This window comes from Zootoca vivipara, chromosome Z1 (assembly GCF_965207765.1).
Source record: "Zootoca vivipara chromosome Z1, rZooViv2.hap1.1, whole genome shotgun sequence".
Taxonomy (NCBI): domain Eukaryota; kingdom Metazoa; phylum Chordata; class Lepidosauria; order Squamata; family Lacertidae; genus Zootoca; species Zootoca vivipara.
Window position 1 is genome coordinate 22,129,924 of NC_142583.1, and position 20,713 is coordinate 22,150,636.

General features: G+C 42.3%; 2 protein-coding genes across 3 annotated transcripts in view; one reads left to right on the forward strand and one right to left on the reverse strand.

Moving 5' to 3' along the window:
* The window catches only part of SCFD2 (sec1 family domain containing 2), a 152,495-nt gene extending 138,861 nt beyond the window's left edge, over positions 1–13,634 (forward strand). The window contains exons 8-9 of one of the 2 annotated variants that reach the window (XM_035114140.3): positions 551–670; positions 10,448–13,634. In XM_035114140.3, coding sequence (XP_034970031.3) covers positions 551–670; positions 10,448–10,540 — 213 coding nt within the window. In that variant the 3' untranslated portion in view covers positions 10,541–13,634. The remainder of the gene's footprint in view (positions 1–550; positions 671–10,447) is intronic. The other variant, XM_088659387.1, reaches the window with a different exon arrangement.
* Positions 13,534–18,976, reverse strand: RASL11B (RAS like family 11 member B). Its single transcript, XM_088659458.1, has 4 exons — positions 18,702–18,976; positions 17,934–17,990; positions 16,163–16,239; positions 13,534–15,223 (listed from the first exon to the last, which is right to left on the reverse strand). The coding sequence occupies exons 1-4, from the start codon at positions 18,838–18,840 to the stop codon at positions 14,753–14,755; spliced, it is 744 nt and encodes a 247-aa protein (XP_088515584.1). The 5' UTR covers positions 18,841–18,976; the 3' UTR covers positions 13,534–14,752.
* Between the last annotated feature and the right edge of the window lie 1,737 nt (positions 18,977–20,713).

Consider the following 20,713-nt stretch of genomic DNA (forward strand, 5'->3'; position numbering starts at 1 on the left):
TTTAGGAGGCTGCTACGTGCATGCTTTGTTACTGTCATCAAGCAATGAGAATCCAGTTTCCTCTTCTCTCTAATCTGACAAGATGGGCAGCCATCTTAGCAGTGAAGCTGCAACCATAGCAACGATGCATAGGTAAATGGGCATAGAAAATGGAAGGCAAAGTAAATTGGGAGGGAAAGGAGGTCTCTGTTCGTGATCTGTTCGCTTGCCAGGCAGAAAAGAGAGGGCCTTCTTTGGAGTGGCCCCTTGGAATTCCCCCCTCCCCCGGGAGATATGCTGGCCTCTAGTGTCCTGGCTTTGAAACAGACCCTGAAAACTTTGTTATTATCATTATTCAAAGGTGCATCTCAATATGTGGCGCTCCAAATTGTTTTAACTGCTGCTGTTTTAATGTGTATAATGTTTTAGTTTTATATTGTGGTTCCGATGTCAGCTGCCTTCAGAGGATTTTGCTCTGAAAGGTAGCATATACTTTACTGGGGGGGGGGGTTAAATGAATAAATAAGCAAGCTCAAGTTGCATAACTATCTTAATTCTGTTCCTTTAATAGGTGAGCCGCCCTCACCCTAGTGATCACCCTCTGGTGATCATCTTCGTGGTTGGTGGAGTGACGGTGTCTGAAGTCAAAATGGTAAAGGACCTTGTAATGGTGCACAAGCCCGGAGTACAGGTACAAAACTCTTTCAGGCATTTCAGAGCAACAAGAACATCTCCGCGTATTGATGTGGAACTTTTGGTTTCAGCCTCGATCTGATGCTAAGAGTTTTCTGGGGTCACAAAGACTCGATTCTCGGCTTCAGCGAAGTGGCACGTTCTGCAGAAAAAAACAGGAAGGATTCACACAAATGGCCCCTATAATCCACAAAGCCTTTCCCCTGCCCAGAATGTGCCACAGGGTGAAGCAAACCTGAAAAGCTCTAAGGTGTGGCTGGGTCTCTGCATGCAGAAGAATGAGGTGGTGGAATCCTGAGGTGATGGAGCAGACTGTGCCACTTCAGACTTTAAGTGAGAGGTGGCATTTCGGAAAGCTCCATCATGTTTAAAAAAATAAAACAAAACCCCTTCAGGTTGAAAGTTAGCACATCAGGAAGAAAGGTTCTTAGTTAGCTTTCTCCTCGCAGTGCTAGTTTTCTCCAATCAGGGAGTTTTTATGTAGTATTCCAGACTGTTGCTCATCCCCCTGAGGTGGTTTGCTCTATTATTCTACCACTTCTTTCCCACCTCATTCTGCTGCATGTGTGGAACCGGCCTTGTAAGTTGGAGGGAGGAGGGCATATATGGACGCATTGCTATGAAGTTCAATGTTGTCTACCACCTAGTTTATGCTCCAGATAGGAACAAATAGCACTCAAAATAACTGAATACATGGGGTGGGGCATTCAGTACCAGGGATGGGCAGCATGGTAGCTTCTTGATGTTTTTGGACTCAAGCTCCCATCAGCCCCACCCATCTGAGATAGCTCAGTTGGTAGAGCATGAGACTCTTAATCCCAGCGTTGTGGGTTTGAGCCGCACGTTGGGCAAAAGATTCCTTCATTGCAGGGGGTTGGACTACATTCCTCTCGTGGTCCCTTCCAACTCAATGATTCTCTGATCAGGAATGATGTCAATTCTAGTCCATAACACAGCCTGTTGTGAGGTGTAGCCCTACCACACTGGCAATTGAGTTTAGCGAGACGGGACATAAGAAAGACGTAAGCCTATCAGCCCCTTCATGGATCAATGCCTTGTCATGGTGAAGGGGCTTGAATAACTCAGAGAAGCTATGAGCTATGCCATGCAGGGCCACCCAAGATGGACAGGTCATAATGGAGAGTTTTGACTAAATGTGATCCACCTGGAGAAGAAACTGGCAAGCCACTCCAGTATCCCTGCCAAGAAAACTCCATGGACAAAGACAATGCTCACTGGAAGGTAAATAGCCACCTCTTCTAAGACGATAGAGACATAGGACATCACTGAACTGAGGTGCAGGCTAAAGAATCTTTATCTTATTTTCTCTTTGAGAATTAATAGATTATTGCCTCATGTAAATGTTCTGGATGATGTAAGATTTTCTGATATTCTGATATTCTGATATTGCTACTTTGATATTGCTACTCTTGTCTAAGTGTTTAAGGGGGAAATTGAGGGGGGAAAAGTGGGAAAAGATTAGGCTTGGTGAGTGGAAAGAGAAGTCCCAAAGGATAATCTGATAAGGTGTTGGTTTTGGATTGAAAGGAAGTCATCCCCCCCTTAAGGTGCTTGCTTTTAGGGGTTTGGAAAAGATAGCCTGAAAAACTAAAAGTTCACACAAACATGGGGGATAAAAAAGGCATAAGAACAACTGCAACGCCCTCAGACAGGCGTCCCTCCAGACAGGAGGAGGGTAGAGACTGGGAGGGACTTTTATCTGAGATCAAAAAAGAAATAAGACAGAGTGAACAGAATCTTGAAAAAAAATTGGGGGACATTCAAAACTCAATCGATCAAAAATTTGAAAAAGTTGTGGGGGAATTGTCCCAACAAATTGAAGAGGTAGCAACAAAATCCAAAGGTCTAGAAGAAAGTTCGAAGAAAGTACAGAAGGAGGTGAAAGAAATTAAGAAAGAGACAGATGGCCTTAGAGAGGAGATTAATAGACTAAAGAAGGAGAAGGAGGAAATCTTAGATAGCTTAGCTCTGATGGAACTAAGACAGAGACAACTTAATTTGAAATTTAGAGGTTTGGTAGAGGAGAAAGACGAGAACATTAAAGAGAAACTGTCAACCGAAATTGCAAAATGGTTAGGGGTAAGTAAAGAGGAAATAGAAGTAGTCATCACAAATGCTTTTAGAATCAAGGTAAAATCCGTCAAAGCAAAAGCAAAAAAATTACCGGGAGACTGCTTAGTAATTTTTAACTCAATGTATATGAGAAATGAAATTCTAAGACAGAGCTTCCTACGGAAACTGATAATTGACGGAAGGGAGATAATTGTATTCAAGGAAGTGCCAACAAGAATGTTGCGCAAGAGGGAAAAATTTCGGGATTTTACAACAGTTCTAAGAAAGAATGGAATAAGCTTCAGATGGGAGATTCCGGACGGAGTCTCCTTCTACCTTAAGGGCAAAAGATTCATACTTAGGAACCAACAGGAGATTGACAAGTTCGGAAGGAAGTACGGCCAACTATTAGGAATGGAAAAAGGTAAAGAAGAAGGGGCAATAGGAGGCGAGGAGAAAGAGGTAGAGACACAAGAGGAGGATGAAGGGAAAAGCAGTGAAGAAGAAGGAGAAGTAGATACAGAGATAGATTTAGATAAGGAGATTCAAACTTAAATATTGTAAAAAATAAATAAATAAACAAGTAATAAATAAAACAAAATATGGCATTGAAAATAAAGTCCTGGAATGTGAATGGATTAAATAACAAAAGTAAAAGAAACAAATTAGAATATGTGCTGATAAAAGAAAAATTAGATATCATATGCTTACAAGAAACGCACATTTCAAGGAAGCATGAAAGGATCCTGGGAAATAAAAAATTAGGATTGGGTTTTGTCTCATCTAACGAAAAAAAGAAAAGAGGTGTGGCATTATATGTGAAGGAGAAATTTAAACCAGAGCTACTCTTCAAGGACGAAGAGGGCAGGGTAGTAGGGGTACACATAACGGTGCAGGGGGAAAAGGTACTGCTAGTGGGTATATATGCACCAAATCAGAAGAGGGCGGATTTTTACAAAAAACTTGATAAAACACTGACAAAACACCTCGAAGACAAAGTAATATTGATGGGAGACCTTAATGGGGTAGTGATGCCAAGTTTAGATAGAACTGAAAAGATAAGAATAAATGAGAAGGGTAAACTCCCAAAAACATTTTTCAATATGATAGAGAGATTAGGTCTAATTGATAGCTGGAGACTCAAAAACCCTATCGAAAAACAATTCTCACATTTCTCTGAGCCTAATCAAAGCTCAGGGAGGATAGATTACATTTGGATATCCCAAGAACTGAGTTCAAAAATCAAAAAAATAGATATACAGCCACGGACTTTTTCGGACCATAGTCCGATATATTTGGAATTAGCAGGGGAGACGCCCTCATTTCGTTGGAGAATGAATGAGGGGTTGTTCAATGACCAAGAGATAATAGATAAAGCAAAAGATATATTCAAAGAATTTCTGGATTTTAACCACAAAAAAGATATAAACATAAACACAGTGTGGGAAGCTGGGAAAGCTTTCATGAGGGGTTTCCTAATCCAACAAAATAGTATAAAGAAGAAGGAAAGAGAAAAGAAAAAGGAAGAACTATTAAAACAACTCGCTGAGAGCGAAAAACAACTGAATAAAAAGCCAGGAGATACTAAAGTAAAACAAGAAATAAAGATGTTGCAAACCCAATTTTCTATCTTAATTAATCAAGAAGTAGAATGGAAATTAAAATGGTTAAGACAAAGGAATTTTGAATACGCAAATAAATGCGGGAAACTATTATCCTGGCAACTTAAGAAAAGACAAAAGCAAAACTACATACATGGAATTTGGAAGGAAGATAAGGTGACAGGAAACCCAAAAGAGATTAGAAAAGCTTTTCAAAAATTTTATGAAGACTTATATCGGAAAGGGAAAGAAGAGGAGGAAGAGATTGAAGTATATCTAGAAGGATGTAAACTTGGTAAAATATCAGAAGAACAGGTCAGTATGCTAAATGCCCAAATAACAGCGGCTGAAGTGCAGGCAGGAATCAGTAGAATGAAAATAGGAAAGGCCCCTGGCCCAGACGGGTTTACAGCAAAATACTACAAAGAATTGAAAGACGAAATAACACCAATATTGACATTAATGATGAATGAGATTCTGGATGGAGGACAGATACCTAGATCCTGGGAGGAAGCACATATAACCTTAATACCAAAGGAAAACTCAGATTTACTAGATGTAAAGAGCTACAGACCTATTTCACTGTTAAATCTAGACTATAAGCTATTTGCGGATATTGTCGGGAACAGATTGAAAAAGGTTTTGTCAGAAATAATACACAAAGAGCAATCAGGTTTCCTACCAGGTCGTTACATGAAAAACAACGTAAGGAACGTAATCGATATTATTGAATATTTGGAGGTGAAATTTGATAAAAAAGCGGCTCTGGTATTTGTCGACGCCGAAAAGGCGTTCGACAATGTATCCTGGAAATTCATGAAGAAATTAATGGAGAGAAGAGGAATGGGATGTAAATTTAGAGGGGCCGTCGAAGCAATTTACTCAAAGCAAAGGGCTAAATTAATTATAAATAACACATTATCGGAGGAGATAGATATATCCAAAGGTACGAGGCAAGGGTGCCCCTTATCACCCTTGCTATTCATATTAGTATTAGAGGTCCTGATGGACAAGATAAGAGAAAATAAAGATATAAAGGGGATAAGAGTCGGAAATAAAGAATATAAACAACGGGCCTTTGCCGACGACCTTGTGATAACGATAGAAGAACCCAGATCTAGCATGGAAGAGTTGTTAAGAGAATTGGGAAAATTTGGAAATTTAGCCGGCTTTAAGCTAAATAAGAAAAAGACAAAAATGATTACAAAGAATTTGACGAAGAGTGAAAGGACTGAGTTGCAAGAAAAATTTGGTATTGATTCGGTTTAAAAGATAAAATATTTGGGAATCTGGCTATCCAACAAAAATATTAATCTGTTCAACGACAATTATAATAAGACATGGAACGAAATTAAAAAGGACTTGGCAATCTGGAAGAATCTACAGCTGTCGTTATGGGGCAGGATTGCCACCGTGAAAATGAATATTCTGCCAAGGTTCCTGTTCTTATTTCAGATGGTACCGGTTATAAAAGGTACCGGGCAATTCTCAGAATGGAGAAAGGAGATTTCGAAATATATATGGCAGGGGAAACCGCCTAGAATAAGACATAAACTCCTAATTGACAAAAAAGAACGAGGCGGTTTCGCATTACCAGATCTCCAAATGTATTATGAGGCATCCTGTATTACATGGTTGAAAGAATGGGTGACACTTAAAGATACTGACCTCCTGGACCTCGAGGGGTTTAACAACGTGTTTGGTTGGCACAGTTACCTCTGGTATGAGAAAAAAATGGGACATAAAGGGTTTATAACCCATGTAATTAGGAAACCACTATATGAGGTTTGGGTTAGAAACAAACATCTCCTAGAAAGGAAAACTCCAAGGTGGCTGTCGCCAACAGAGGTCCTAAGTATTAAAAAGACAAACATGGAGGCAAATTGGTTGCGGTATGATGATATCCTCATAGACTCGAAAGAAGGCTGGAAAATTAAGCCATATGAACAACTAAAAGAAATAGGAATAGGATGGCTGCAGTATCATCAAATTAATGCCCTGTTCATGAAAGATAGGAAGAACCACGGATTTGAAAACAAAAAATCTAAATTCCAATCAGAATTAGTGGAAGGTAACGAGAAACTACTGTCCAAAATGTATGATCTTTTACTTGAATGGCACACGAAAGACGAGGCGACAAAAGAATGTATGATTAAGTGGGCAGTGGACCTAGGCCATAATATAAATATAGATCAATGGCAAAAGTTGTGGAACCACCAGATCAAGTTCACTGCCTGTATAATATTGAAGGAAAACATCATGAAAATGATGTACAGGTGGCATCTCACGCCCGTCAAACTGGCTAAAATATATAAAACAAATAATAAGAAATGTTGGAAATGTAATATAAAAGATGGGGATTTCTACCATCTTTGGTGGACGTGCAACAAGGTAAAGATCTATTGGGAATTAATCTACAATGAATTAAAAAGATTATTGTGTTATACTTTCCCAAAGAAACCTGAAGAAATGCTGCTGGGTATACTGGGGAGGGAGATTAAGAAGGAAGACCAAAACCTCTTCATGTATGCTACTACGGCAGCGAGAATCGTCTTAGCCCAAAAGTGGAAGACACCAGAGGTCCCAAGTGTAGACGAGTGGAGAGAGAAAATGACAGAATATTTAGAGTTGGCCAAAATGACAGGAAGTTTAAGAGACCAAAAAGAACAAAGGTACCGAAAAGAATGGAATAAGTTTAGGAAATATTTGAAGGATTATGTCAGATGATTAAAAACACTAGTAGAATTACACTTAAAATACAACAAAGAATTATAAAGCCATTGTCCACAAAAAATATAAGTAAAACTACGTGTTAAATACAGATGAGAATAGATGGAAAGAACATATATATATATATAAAGGGAAATGGACAGGCAAGAAAGAATATGGCACCGAAAACGGTGAAATTATAAATAAAACCAAGAAAGAAAACAGGAGGAAGTCCAGTTCGAAAGAACAAGTGGAGAAGATGAACGCTATAAGAGAAGTAAAGATAAATATGACACAACCAAAGTTTGATTGTACAAATGTAAGTTTATTGGAGAGGTACACAGATTTGTATGTTTGTTTTTATTTCTGTATGTATATTAATTTTATTGCTGTATGTACCTAACTTAGAAATGTTTAAATAAAATAAAAAATGATGATTAAAAAAAAAAAAGAAAAAGAAAACTCCATGGACAAAGACAATGCTCACTGGAAGGACAGATCGTGAAGCTGAGGCTCCAATACTTTGGCCACCTCATGAGAAGAGAAGAATCCTTGGAAAAGACCTTGATGTTGGGAAAGATGGAGGGCACTAGGAGAAGGGGACGTCAGAGGACAAGATGGTTGGACAGTGTTCTCGAAGCTACGAACATGAGTTTGACCAAACTGCGGGAGGCAGTGGAAGACAGGAGTGCCTGGCGTGCTATGGTCCATGAGGTCACGAAGAGTCGTACACGACTAAACGACTAAACAACAACAAAGCCTATCAGAGAATGGCAGTAGCAGGGTACCACCTCAAGCTGGGATGAGGAACATGGAGGCCTGAGGCTAGAGAGGAAATCCAGAATTCTACACCACAGAGAGAGGGTGGTTTACCAAACAGCTTCCTGTCAGGATCCCCCAGCCCCTTGTGAATTATCATCAGCTTTCAAGAACTAGGGACATGGATGGGGGGCTGCTTCAAGAACCTAGGAAGCAGATTGGCACTGCTTTTCAGGCTCTGCCAATACTGGCCCACTTTTGTACGCCGGTCGTCCAGCAAATTATTGTGTGTACACAATAAGGGTCAGCTTAAACATCTGCCAAGCTGCAGCTATAATTTTGTGAGCCTTCACAGCATACTCATGGCTTCCCCATGAGTTATTGGCTGCAACTGTACACTCACAGAAAGATTCCCCACTCCTTTCCTCTCTGGGTGGGTATCATTGTGGTGGGCCAGTCTTACAAGGAGCTGTCATGACAGTTTTCTTCAGGGCTCCACCAGAAATCCAGGCAGACATCCTTCTCTACCCACCCCCTCCCCCATGGTACATAAATAGCCTGTTTTTGCTCTACAAACAGCATGCAAACACTCCTGTCATAAATCATGGTGGTCATATGTTTGATTAGTGAAAATGTTGGAGGTGGAAGCAGGGTGGGCGTTGAAGCAATGCAGGGCTGGAGAAGATGCCTTTTGCGTGTTAATGACATTCTTGAGTGAAGAGCTCATTCAATAGTTCCCAAGCCTTAAATGCTTTCACTGGCAACACATTTTCATCTGATAACTCTCCTGCTTGCATTTTGCTTCTCAATTATCCCCTTAACGCAGTGAATCAAATTCTTCGCTACCCTGGGCAGACCTTGAATTTGCAGTACACTGATGGACAAGTTAATCCCGACTCCAAATGTATAACTACGGCTTGAAAGATAAGCAGAGGTTTAATGAGTGAGAAGAGTTTAAACTATGTAGCCAGGCTTTTTGGCTTACTATCTGAGAGGGATTGAGGTTTGACAAGGGGTGACATGGAATCTGGTGTTGCTTTGCTTTGACTTGACCCCACCAACCATGGGTCACCCCTTGAGACAAAGAATTCAGAACACACTCATTGTTTTATACTTCTATGTATAAAGCTGTTACATTAGAGATTAAAGGGCTTTGGAGTGGAAGGGAAGGGGAATCCTATGCCTCTCCCCACCCCGAAAAAACGTTATCTGAGTCTTTCTTACATAAAGTTTCCAAATCACCTGGATTTACCTGGACTCCTTCTGGTCTCTGAATGCTGACCACCTGTTCAGGATTATGTTTTCAATGATCCTGGCACTATTCAAAGCTGTTTATGTGAAGCCTCGTGTCACTCGCTTTTAAATCTCAGGCCCAGATGAAAACATTGCTATTGGCATACCATTCTATTCAAACAACACCTTGCAGTTCACAGTTTATGCTGGTGTCCCTTTTAAAAAGGAATTGGATTAGGGTTGTTAAAGCTAAAGTGTTTTCAGCAACAAGCAAAGAGCCTGTCAACAGATACCGATCCACTTCCAGTGTTTGGTTGAAGTATAAGCAAATGATGACTAAATGCAAAGTTAAAGAACGTGTGGTTCAGTTCACAGGGCAACCTCAAATACAGAGATGGTTATGATGATAAGAGAAGCCGTGCCTTTCATTGAGAAACACAAAGAGAAAATAGCTTACTCGTGGCATTCCTTTTTGTTAAGGATTGTACTTAAAATGCCTGTGAATGTCTCAGAGAAGCACAAGGCCACCTTGCAGAAACAAACAGTGATTAATAACTGGCATTAGTAATAGCTGGAATTGATTACAACCCAGAGAATGCAAAAAGGATATATTTGCATTAGGCCTGTCATTTTTACACATGTTTTAGTTACTGCATTATTTCATTCTTACTGTGAAAGAAGGAAATAGTAAATATGGTCTTAATGAGTGAGAATTTCAAAATAAAATTGTATGCTATGTTTCACTGCTATTAAGTATCTCAAGAAGGTATATCTATTGAGGTTTGGGTACTTGGCAGATGTAAATAAATTTAATTGGTTGATTAACCAGTTTAAAAGAAATAATTAATCCACTGAAAATGTTTCATCGATGGAGGGGCTCTGAATTTGGGCACCATACAGGATACTGCTGAAATTTGAGACCCCAGCGTCTGCCACTGCACAATGCATGACACACAGGTTAACTATTATCTCTTACAGATGGGAGAAGGCAAATTTTGTACTCTGCTGAGTACATGCTAGGAAAAAAACAGATTTGATTTTTAAAATTCATCATAAGCCAAAAAGAAGAAGCAGCTTTAAATTGAATCATTCTTTGACGAAAATATTAACACAATTGCAGTAAACCTATTGCAGGTATATTCAGAATGACAATTAATTAAAATAAGGAACATTGATATAGTCCATAAGTTGGGGGGAAATAAATAAATCATGCAATGGGGTACGATGTTTCCAATAATAGTATTATCTATAATAAGATGTTGAGCTTTAGTGAAGCTGTATTTATTTGCCTGCAGAAACACAACTCCTTGTCATAAACTGGGCCTGACACTTTTCTGTGTCTGGTAGTGGTAGCAGGGATTAGTCTCTGTTATTCTTTATGCATCTCTCTTTCTTTTCAGGTAATTGTATTCTCCACAGCTCTCCTGACACCACTTAGCCTTCTGGAGCTGCTCTTTGCCACGGACCGTCTCCAGCCAGACATTGGCATTTGACAAGCCAAGAGTCTTATCAGAGAAGATGAGCACCAAGCCCAACTCGCTGGAAAAATATCAAAACCCTTGGCCTTCTATCCCATGAGACATTCGTGCAGAAAATGAGAGGTTCTGAAATTACTCCTGATCTCGATCTGAACATTGGGGGAATTGCTTTGATAGCTGCCAGCAAGAGAAAAGTACCTACGCTAAGATAGCACTTGAAAATCTTTTCATTAGTCCTGTGACGTCAAGCCAACTTTCAGTTCCCCTCTCTGCAGTGATGCTGTGTTTAACTGAAATTGTTTCTTTCTTGCTGGCAGCTACAGGGTAATGGTTCCTCACTGTCCATATCAGTCTCATTGGAGCATTGCAGAACGACCGAAGATGACTATCAGTGCTTCCATTTCTATGCTGAACTTTCCCTTCGTTTTCTTTTATACTGAGCTTTTCCTTCCGTCTTGCTTATGCAGTTGGCTGGCTTGTGATATAAGATACCCCTGGAGAAAATGTTGGGTCTGCTTGAGCAGAATATGTCAGTGACAACAAAGTGTGCCTTAATGTCTTCTTCCCAATCTCTAATATAGTGAGCTATAATCTTGGGCGGCTTTCATAATGGCAACCCAGTTACCAACCAACAGACATCACTGAGGAAAGAGGGAGGACTGGGATTGCCTATCAGTGCTTCCCCGCCCGCCCGCCCCAAATTTCATCTTCTATTGGTCCATTGCAGAGTCACTCTCTTCAGTGGTGTCCATCTCAGTGGTGCTACACAGAAGGTAAATATCAAGCCTTTGATAGCTAAGCATACATTAATATACTACAGAATCATCCCAGTGTGATTGGACATTTAGGGTGTTGGAAAGTTGAACACCCAAATGATGTAGGATTGTTTCAGAACTGTTGAAAGTGCACAGCACCGTGGAGTTGCCCTAAGTCCATGCAGAGGGTGGGGCAGCCGGGTACACTTGCCCCAGGCCTCAGGAAGGCTAAGCCGGCTTCAGGGGCTCACCTGGGGCCTGCTGGACTTACACTGTCATGCTAAGAGCAAAGAACTCTGTACAGGCCTGGGTTGTCATCTAGACACAGGGTCAGTTTATACATTCAGTAGATACATACGATAAAAGCTTCTGGACCTTCCCACTTCAACTCCAATGAAAAACCCTCCCTTCCTTTAACAAACTAGCATGTGAGAGAGAAGGATTCCGCATAGACATCTCCCAGTCATAGCTAGTTTTCTATATGGAGTATCCCCCACAATTGCATGTATTATTGGACTTCTAGCCTGCTCCATCCCAAATGCTGAGGGTGGTCACAATATGCTAACTATTCTCCCTTATACATTGCCACCAAAAGTCATTCAAACATGAAACCCGCCACCACTGCAGGTTGAAGTCAATCTTTTCCATTTTTGGCTACTGAATGTAGAACTATTGTGGAAGAAGCCACACACAAAGAGCTTGTTAGGCCAGCCCAGGCTTTATTGGATGAAATGGTTACTTAGTGTCTTCTGTTATAGAAGAAGCAGATAAAAAATTGTAGCAGGTTTAACATTATAAGGCTACAGCTAATTTTTCTCTTACAGCTAGTTTTCTGAAAAAACAATGTTAGAATAGTTTAAGATTAGGAAAGAGTGCCTGACAAATCAAGCAGAGAAACAAAATTTTCTTTTCTGAATTGCATTTGAGATTTTCCTCCAGCTAGCTAGTGATTCTTTGCTGCAGTTTACAATGTTAGAATACAGCGAGGCACTGCCTTTTTCCAGTGTAACCCAGCAAATATTTATGTGGACCACCAGTTTAGGACTTCCCCAGTCTAGTAGATGCTGATTATCCCATTTTTAAAGCTATTTCATTTCATGGCCCTTCATGAAGGTAATCTAAATTGGGCTGTAACCCAGGCTAACAAAAGGGGAACAATGGACAAAGTTTTCTTAAACGAAAAGGACACATTTTGTAGCATTTACTTATAGCAATAGACATTGGATGCACCTCGCAGGCTGCATTTGATAGACAGGTGACAAATCATATCTGTATAGCTATTTGTTTTGAAGCACTTGGAGAAGAGAAAAGAAAAAGCTGGCAGTCTCCATGGTTACCATTGCAGTTCTGCCTCACTGCGTTAACAGACGTCAGTATTTTGGAGATTAAGCAGGAAAACGGGCATATGGCAGAAATGATGCTTCTTTTCTTTGTCTCCTTGATGGGATTGGAAGCGCAGACCAGTTTTCTGCCCGATGGTGGCTGCCCCAAAGGCTATTGGGAAGCCAGACCTTCATTCATTCAATGGCTGCTCCTCTCTGTTCTTGATGGGTCTTGCATGCAGAGAGCCAAGGCTTAATTGCAGCATGGGTTTAATTGCACTCAAGACATAAAAGTTGGAGCTTGGTTCGCAGGACCCCACGGAAAAGACCGCACTATGCTTGTGCAGAATTTCTGATGCCGTTGTCACAAGTGAACTGGCATGAATAGCTCCCAAAATGTGGGAAATACAGATTTAGGCAGTGGGAAGAGACCCATCGGAACAAGGAGAGTCCTTGTCTTGACAAGGGATACTCCCAGTACTTTGAAAAAGTCTTGATATACGATAGCCTTTTTTCTTCTTTTTTAGCGTGTGGTAAAGGAGGACTGTGCAGATTTTCTACTACACAGTCTTCAGTGTCTTAAGAGTGACAGAACGATGCCAATAAGCAGGTCAAAAAGGGTTTAAGAGGCAGGTGCTTTTGCAAAACAACTGCTTTAGTTGCTGCAGTACAAGTCTGTATTACAGGAGTCTGCAGTTGGGGACAGCAGAGGACTGCTGCAAAGGCAAGTGCTGACCATCTTTATTTGTGTTGTGTTATTGAAATCAGTGAGACACTAATCCCTGCAAACCGTCACTGGCCAAGCCAATGATTGAAGGTCCTCTTAGCCCTTGAATGCCTTTAGGCGACTTCCCTGTCTCTCACGAGTCTTGCCACTCATTTCTAGCTTGTCATTGTTTGGCATCTGAATATAAAACACAACAATCAGATGAGAAAACAAGGTTTGGTTTAATCACGGGAACAAAATGAAGATGTCCCATTTAAAGAGTTGCTGTCAACATAAAAATAAATAAGTTACAGCTTAAGGAACAAGCACGGTGTTTGTTTGTTTTTAAAGTGCATTGGTGTCGGGCTCATAGTCCTCAACTCCTGGATAACACGTCTGATAATTGAGTGTTTTCAAATGTTACTACAAACAGCACTTATGCAAAAGTGGAATAGCCCTCATGCCTTAGCTGGAGATAAGTCTCAGCTAAAATGGAACAGTTTCATAGACTAAGACAAATAATTGGATTGGATTGAAACAATAGGAAGTTGTATTCCTGTTCAGAGCAATTAAGTGGGAACTTTACAATCCTCATGATGAGTGGAATACAGAAAAAGGTCTTGTCTGAAAAGCTGCAGCGTTGCATCACATGACCAGTCTCTGAAGAATCATCAAGATGATAGTGTCTTAGAGACAGTGAGAGTAAACTTTTAGCTATCTATAAAATGACACTAAACAACAGTTGTGGTACCAAAATGTCTCATCATACCGTCAGAAATACAGTCAATAATGCCCCCCACATTTTATACTGAAATTCCTTTTACTGATTCAATGACAAGCTTGTGTTTCTAAACCAGGCATCCCCAAACTTCAGCCCTCCAGCTGTTTTGGACTACAATTCCCATCATCCCTGACCACTGGTCCTGTTAGCTAGGGATCATGGGAGTTGTAGGCCAAAACATCTGGAGAGCGGCAGTTTGGGGGTGCCTGTTCTAAACCATGGGTTTAAAGAAAGCGGACGGCTCCATTGAAGACTACTGAAGAAGCCAGCCTTCCACCCAGTACCAAAATATGGATGTAACACACAATTTGTTCCCCATCAGTAAGACTGCATTCAGAATATTTCTTCCCTGTCCTTCACTGTGTAAGTATGATACAAATACCAACATGACCTAACTTCCACAGCAGAACATAAAAATATTGTCCATTTAGTCAATCAAATGCGTTTGCAACAAGAGATTCTATCCTCCACCACTTCTTTGGGGGGCTTATTCAAGCTTCAGTGTTACTCCTTCATTACAAAATGCTCTCTGTGCATCTGAACTCTTTCTCTCGCACAATTTTCAGATGCTGAAGTGCCAGCAATTAACGTTCCAAAGCTGAAACTATAGAAATATGCACTGGGAAGGGGGAGGGAAACCCCATTCCCTTTTAGTTTGATCTTTCAGACAGATGTGACAGTCCTCACTTTGGCAGATAAGGCTTGCTTAAACCTTCTCTTTAGATCCTGCATGTTGGGTGACTTTGGTCTTGGAATGAGAGAGCTTCTCCTCTTCTCCGGCGTGCTGGTGGTGGTTTGTTGCCTACAGACGTCTTTACATAGGTTGTGGAAGGCATTGAAGACCTCCTTGTAGTTCTCACTGACAGACACCTCATAGAAAGTGCAACCCAACATGCCGGCCAACTGAAGTCCGTGTTGTGGTTCTACCTCTTTAATGTGGAGGAGGTCTGCTTTGTTTGCTACAACCACCACAGGCACTCTGTTTCCTGGGTGCAGCTGCCGTATGTGCTGGTGGAAGTGACCGAGTAGTTCGTAACTCTTATAGTCTGTGATTGAAAAAACTATCACAATTGCATCTGCCCAGCGAATACATTTGTTCAGCTGCTCATTACAGTCAAGGCTGTGTCCATGGACCTGGTGAGGAAAAAAAAAAAGATTAGGGAAAATATTTGGCTGCAAAGGAAAGCCTACAATGTCCCTTGCATGTTTATTATGAAGCATTGCATGTTGTCTCTAAAATTTTAATCCACATTTCCACATGTTAGTCCAGTTGCAAAAAAAATATAAAATGCTACACTCAATTATTGCAAAGTCTGCCATATTCAAGCCGTACTCTGCCTCGATAAAAAGACTTTGTGGTGCCGTAGAATGGGAAATTAACTGGCTAGACAGTGAGTCGGGAATGGGGAAAAAAGAACAAAGGTATGAGCTGGAAACATTTAAAGCTGGAAAACTGCCCAGTTCAAAAAGGCAAAATTTGCCCTTACTCATGCCTATACATTCAAACTTTCCATAATATAAACTCAACTCCTAACAAATTTTAATGAGTGCAGCTGCCAGGGCTGTGACTTTTAGTTTCTTTTGCATATGTGTTTATGAAACTAAAGTTGATTAGGCTATAGCAATGAAATTTCTTTCCAGATTTCCAGTGCACTTTAGTAGAATAATAAAAATGAAGCGTTTCTTAGTTTGCCAAGGAACTGTTTTTAACACATACGGTTCCCCCTCCCCTTTCTTTTAAGAAAGGCAGGTTTCCTAAACACGGTGGTTGTGTCTTCAAGTAGACAAAAGTTTAGCTGAAATTGTGGATTGTTTTCTTTTACTGTCAGGGGACAATATACAGACCATTTATCAAGGTCTTACTGTTTACAACTTTACAACTCGTTAATAACAAACAGTTTTTCAATGCAGCTAGGCTCTCAATGCAAACAGCTACGATCCTTGCACATCTACTTAGAAGTAAAGTCCTACTGGGACTCTTATGAATCAATATATGTAACAATGAACTTCTTGAAATGTGCCAAACCTGAAGCTCCCCTTTAAAGTGGTAGAAGGCACAGGAACACAACTCACCTGTACTCCAGGTGTATCTTGGACTTGAATTGCAAACAATTCTCCATCAATTTCGATCTGTCGGCTGTACAAATTACCTAGCAATAAAAATGCACTTCATCAGGCTAGGTTCAGAGAGGGGGTTGTACATGCACGATAAACTGACATTCATTAACGTCTGCACAATGAAAAGAAAAAAAACTTTAGTGGAGGTGGATCTGTGACTTGTTGAGAAAAAAAAAGTGGTACTTGTGCTACATTAGGCAGATGGTATTTTCATCATAAGAAAGACTGGCTGCACAACCCTGCCCATGTCTGCTCAGAAAATACATCCCACTGAGTTCAGTGGTATGTACTCCCAGGTAAGTGTTTACAGAACTGCAGCCTAAACACAACAGAATTCTCAATATAATTGGCTTCACTTACAAAGCTAAAATGCTCAAGCAAACCTACATAAAAACCTCTTGGCAGAGTTAACCTTTGGAACAAGTTAGTTGTCTAGCCCCTTTTTATGGGAAGCACATTCCTAGCCAAACTTAAGCTCATTTAAGTTCCACTGAGTCCAAGAAGAAAGTTAAGGGTGTGCTTAAAATCTGTTACACTGGATCTAACAGGATTTCAACGTTCCACACTGGAGCATGCTGTCCTTCCTTGACAATGTGGGATCTTGCATGGTCACAGAACTTCTTCACTCAAATCAGCCTTGTGTTAAAAAACAACCACCACCCTCAAATCAATGTGTCCCATGTCCCTCCCCTCCCCACCCCACCCCATTCCTATTTTAGCTACAGTGTCTGATTAATGGAAAGGAGGGATCATTTTCATTTTATACCAGAGACTTTAAAGGCTTTGACCCAACTGATTCTAGATCAACTATATTTGGTCGACACTATTGGCTCAAGCTGATGCAAATGCATACCCCTCTAAGTGCTTATCTACAATATGTGCAAGTAGATTTAAAGTACACAGGCAGCCTGTGTAAGGGGAAATGCATTCAATATGAAGCTGCATCTTTATTACAGCAAAACAGGACATTGGAATATTGCTTTGATGGGTGTACACCTTGTTACGGGGCAGCTGTGGCTATCCATTGCTTGGACCCCAAACTCTCATCAACATCTGGAGAGCCACAAGTTCCTTACCTAAACACACACACCCCAATATACTGAAAACTTAAGTTTAGTTTGGTTTATCTGCATTATAGAAGATCATTCCCACCCCATTTGTGGTCACGTGGTCCAGAAATTTCTTGGAAAGCCCTCCTTTTGTTTGTCTGCTGTTCTTCATGAATAGCAAACTACTTGGCTTTGAATTCAAGCTTATTTGCATAAATAACTTGATTACATAAAGATAGGAGTGGGAAAAGGTTATAAGCACGGAAGCCACCTCCTTTAGCTTGCAGCTTGTTTCACTCTAGTGTGTGTGTGTGTGTGTGTGTGTGTGTGTGTGTGTGTGTGTGTGTGTCAGATTGGTGAATGAGGACAAAACTTCAGAAGTCAAACTATAGAGGAGGGGCTTGACACCCCAGTTTGGCTGCAGTGAGAATAGAAATGGGGCAGTTCTTTCCTTGTGCTAGCTAAAGTAGGTCAGTGCATAAATTCTTTTTGTCCTCTTGATAACACTTGGCCAGACACCTGGGTTTCAGCGTTTCATAGTGACTTCGCCTAGTCAAATCCCCTTTGTACAGTCTAGCTTTCTGGAAGTGAGACACCAAAGGCTTCATTGAGTTTGTCACTGGAGTCAAAATACACTGCAATTCACACCTGTGAATACAGCAATACTCATTTCTTACCTGCATTGCGTTCATAGTCTCCAATGAACCGTTTTGTGAGAAATCTCACCACCAGGGCTGTAATTGATAATAAAAAAAGGTGCAGGTTAGAAAGAAAAAAGCAGAAGACACAATGTCATCTGCACTTGGTGTTAAAGGCAAATAACCTCCCCCAGTTTCTATCTGTATACCCCAAAACTCCACATACAGGACATCCAAGCAGGGACAGTGTTTAGGCTATTGGAGGGGTGCATCTTTTTCTAGAGTTACCTTTGGCTAGCAGTAGCAGCAGCCAACAAAACTTGGGGTGCATCAGCCAAGCAAATTAAAGGCTGCAATCATTACAGTAATGATGTCAGGCTTGGGCAGCAGGGGGTGTCAGATCTTTTATTTGGTCACTGATCTTCATCCATTCGTGATCTGGCAGCAGGGGGAAAGGGTGCTGCTACCTACCTAGCCACCATCTCGTTCTCCCCAAATTAGTGGTGAGAGCTTTGGATCGTTGGCAGGGATGCTATCCTCATATTCAAACCATACTTTGGACAAGGCAAACAGATGTCCCTTGTCACAATGGCAGTAGGTTTGCTCCCTCTCGACTCTGCAAGGCGTTTCTATTTAACGCCCTGCTTTCTTGCTACAACTGGGGAAGGACACCCCCCCCCCCTTGAATATTGGTATATTCAGTGCGTCCTTGCAGTATGCCTATGTCCACCCCCCCCCCGCGCACGCCTTTCCATGTCGCCAGGATCAGCCCCGCGCGTCCCGTTCACCACCACCACCACCACTTACCGGTCTTGCCCACCCCGCTGGCTCCCACCACGGCGATCTTGATGAGTCGGGGGCGGCCCGAGCCGCAGCTATCTCCGCTGGGGGTGCTCCCTGCCTGGGGGTACTCGGCGATGGTCCCCATGTTCTGGATCAGGCGCATCGCAGCTGCCCTCGGGGAGGCGAGCAGGGCTGCAAGCCGAACGACGCCCAGCCGCGATGGGGACGAGCTGGGAAAGAGGAGGCGCGACGGAAACCTGAACAGACGGCAAACGGGAGAAGAAGCGCGTCTGTTTTGCGCCGCCTCCGCTCTCCGGAGCCCCTTTTCTCTGGGTTTCCGCAAGCCCCGCCTCCCGGTTCCCGGGTAAAGCTCCGCCCCGCCTCCTTCTCTCTTTGAGCAGCCAATGGGGAGCCAGGCACCACCTTTCTCCCCGCCTCCTCCTAGCAAACCCACCTTCCCGCTGCGCGATCCTGAGCGCCTTGGCTCCTTAGGAAGGCGATTGCTCTACTTCCCGGGAGGGAACGGGGCAGTAGGGAACGGGGCACAATAAAATACTGTGGTGACTGATGGCCCCTAGGAGTTACATAGCTGCCAAGTTCTCCCTTTTTATAAGGGAAAATCCCTTATGCTGAATAGGCTTCCTCGCAAGAAAAGGGAAAACTTGGCAGCTATGGAGTTAGCTCCTATGGAACGGGGCGTGCAAGCTGCAGCAAGATCCCTCTTCTCTGACCACAGAATCGTAGAGTTGGATGGGACCCCGAGGGTCCTCTAGTCCAGCCCCCTGCAATGCAGGAATCGTTTGCCCAATTTGGGGCTAGAAACCACAACCCTGAAATTAAGTCTACACGCTCCAGGTTGGAGTTGGCGTGCAACAAAATTCTGGCGAGCCAAATGAGATTCCCCTTCCCCAAATGTGGTTGGTGAGGCGCCGGGGGCAGCAATAACGACGATGATGCACTGAGGCAAACCGAGGGCGGGTGACTTGGGGGGGGAGCGCCCCAGTGTAGCCCCCGCCTCTTATTTCCGAGCTCCCGCTCCAGGAACCCGGGATGGTCTGCAGAAAATTCGCCGTCGAACTCTCGCGGTGGACATCAAAGGCGGCCGTGGGAGTTGCTGGCATTCGATGACAGAGAAAGTGGCTCCCTTGCTGCGCTGCCTCCACAAGGCCTGGAGCGTGCGCGGCTCGCCAGCCTCTGCGCTAGGTAAACACACAGCCCGGCTCGCCTGCGTCCGTTGCAAAGGGCTGCTGGGCGGGGCCGGCCACGTTGGAGTTTGCATTTCCCACCTGATAGAACACAAAAGGATGGGAGTCCGTGAGGTTGCGGGGGGGGGCGTGTTGGCACAAGCGCTGACATTGCTCGAGCTGCAACACCCAAGTAAACCGAAATGCTAGGGTTATTACATAGAGTTGGTTGGTTTTTCCAGCAGGTGGGCTCTAGGCGCTTGCCTACGACGACGCCCCCCCCCCGCATCCGGAAGAGCGTGGAGAAGTTCCCTCGGTCGCTGTTACATATAACATGGTTGTTAATTTTAGACAGCGCTCTATTAACTTTACTCTGCCATATATTTTGATTTCTGAAGATTTATGTTTGGGACAAATGAAGATACATACAGAGAGGTGATGGACAGATGAGAGGGACCTGTGTGGGGCTGAGGAAGGGGGAAGCTCTCCCAGGTGAGAGCTGAGAAGACGCACTTCTTCGTATGTGGATTGAAAATTAACATATGATTATAATAGAGGACTATATGCATATAATTTTGTCTTTTATCATGATTATTAGTATTTTTCTTCTTCTCTTTTTTCTTCTTCTCTCTCTTTCCTGTAATTTTTTTATTCTATTTGTCTTATTTTATTGTATTGTGAAAACGTTAATAAAATCTGGTGTTTGGGGGGGGGGAGAGAAACAGAAACTAGATCAGGCCCATGGCTCAATTGTGGCCGGTCAGAGACCCAGGAAGGCATTTTCACATAACTGTGACTACCCCTGTAGGTAGATGATGGAGGGATTCAATCCTGGTGTGTGCTGGGAACAGG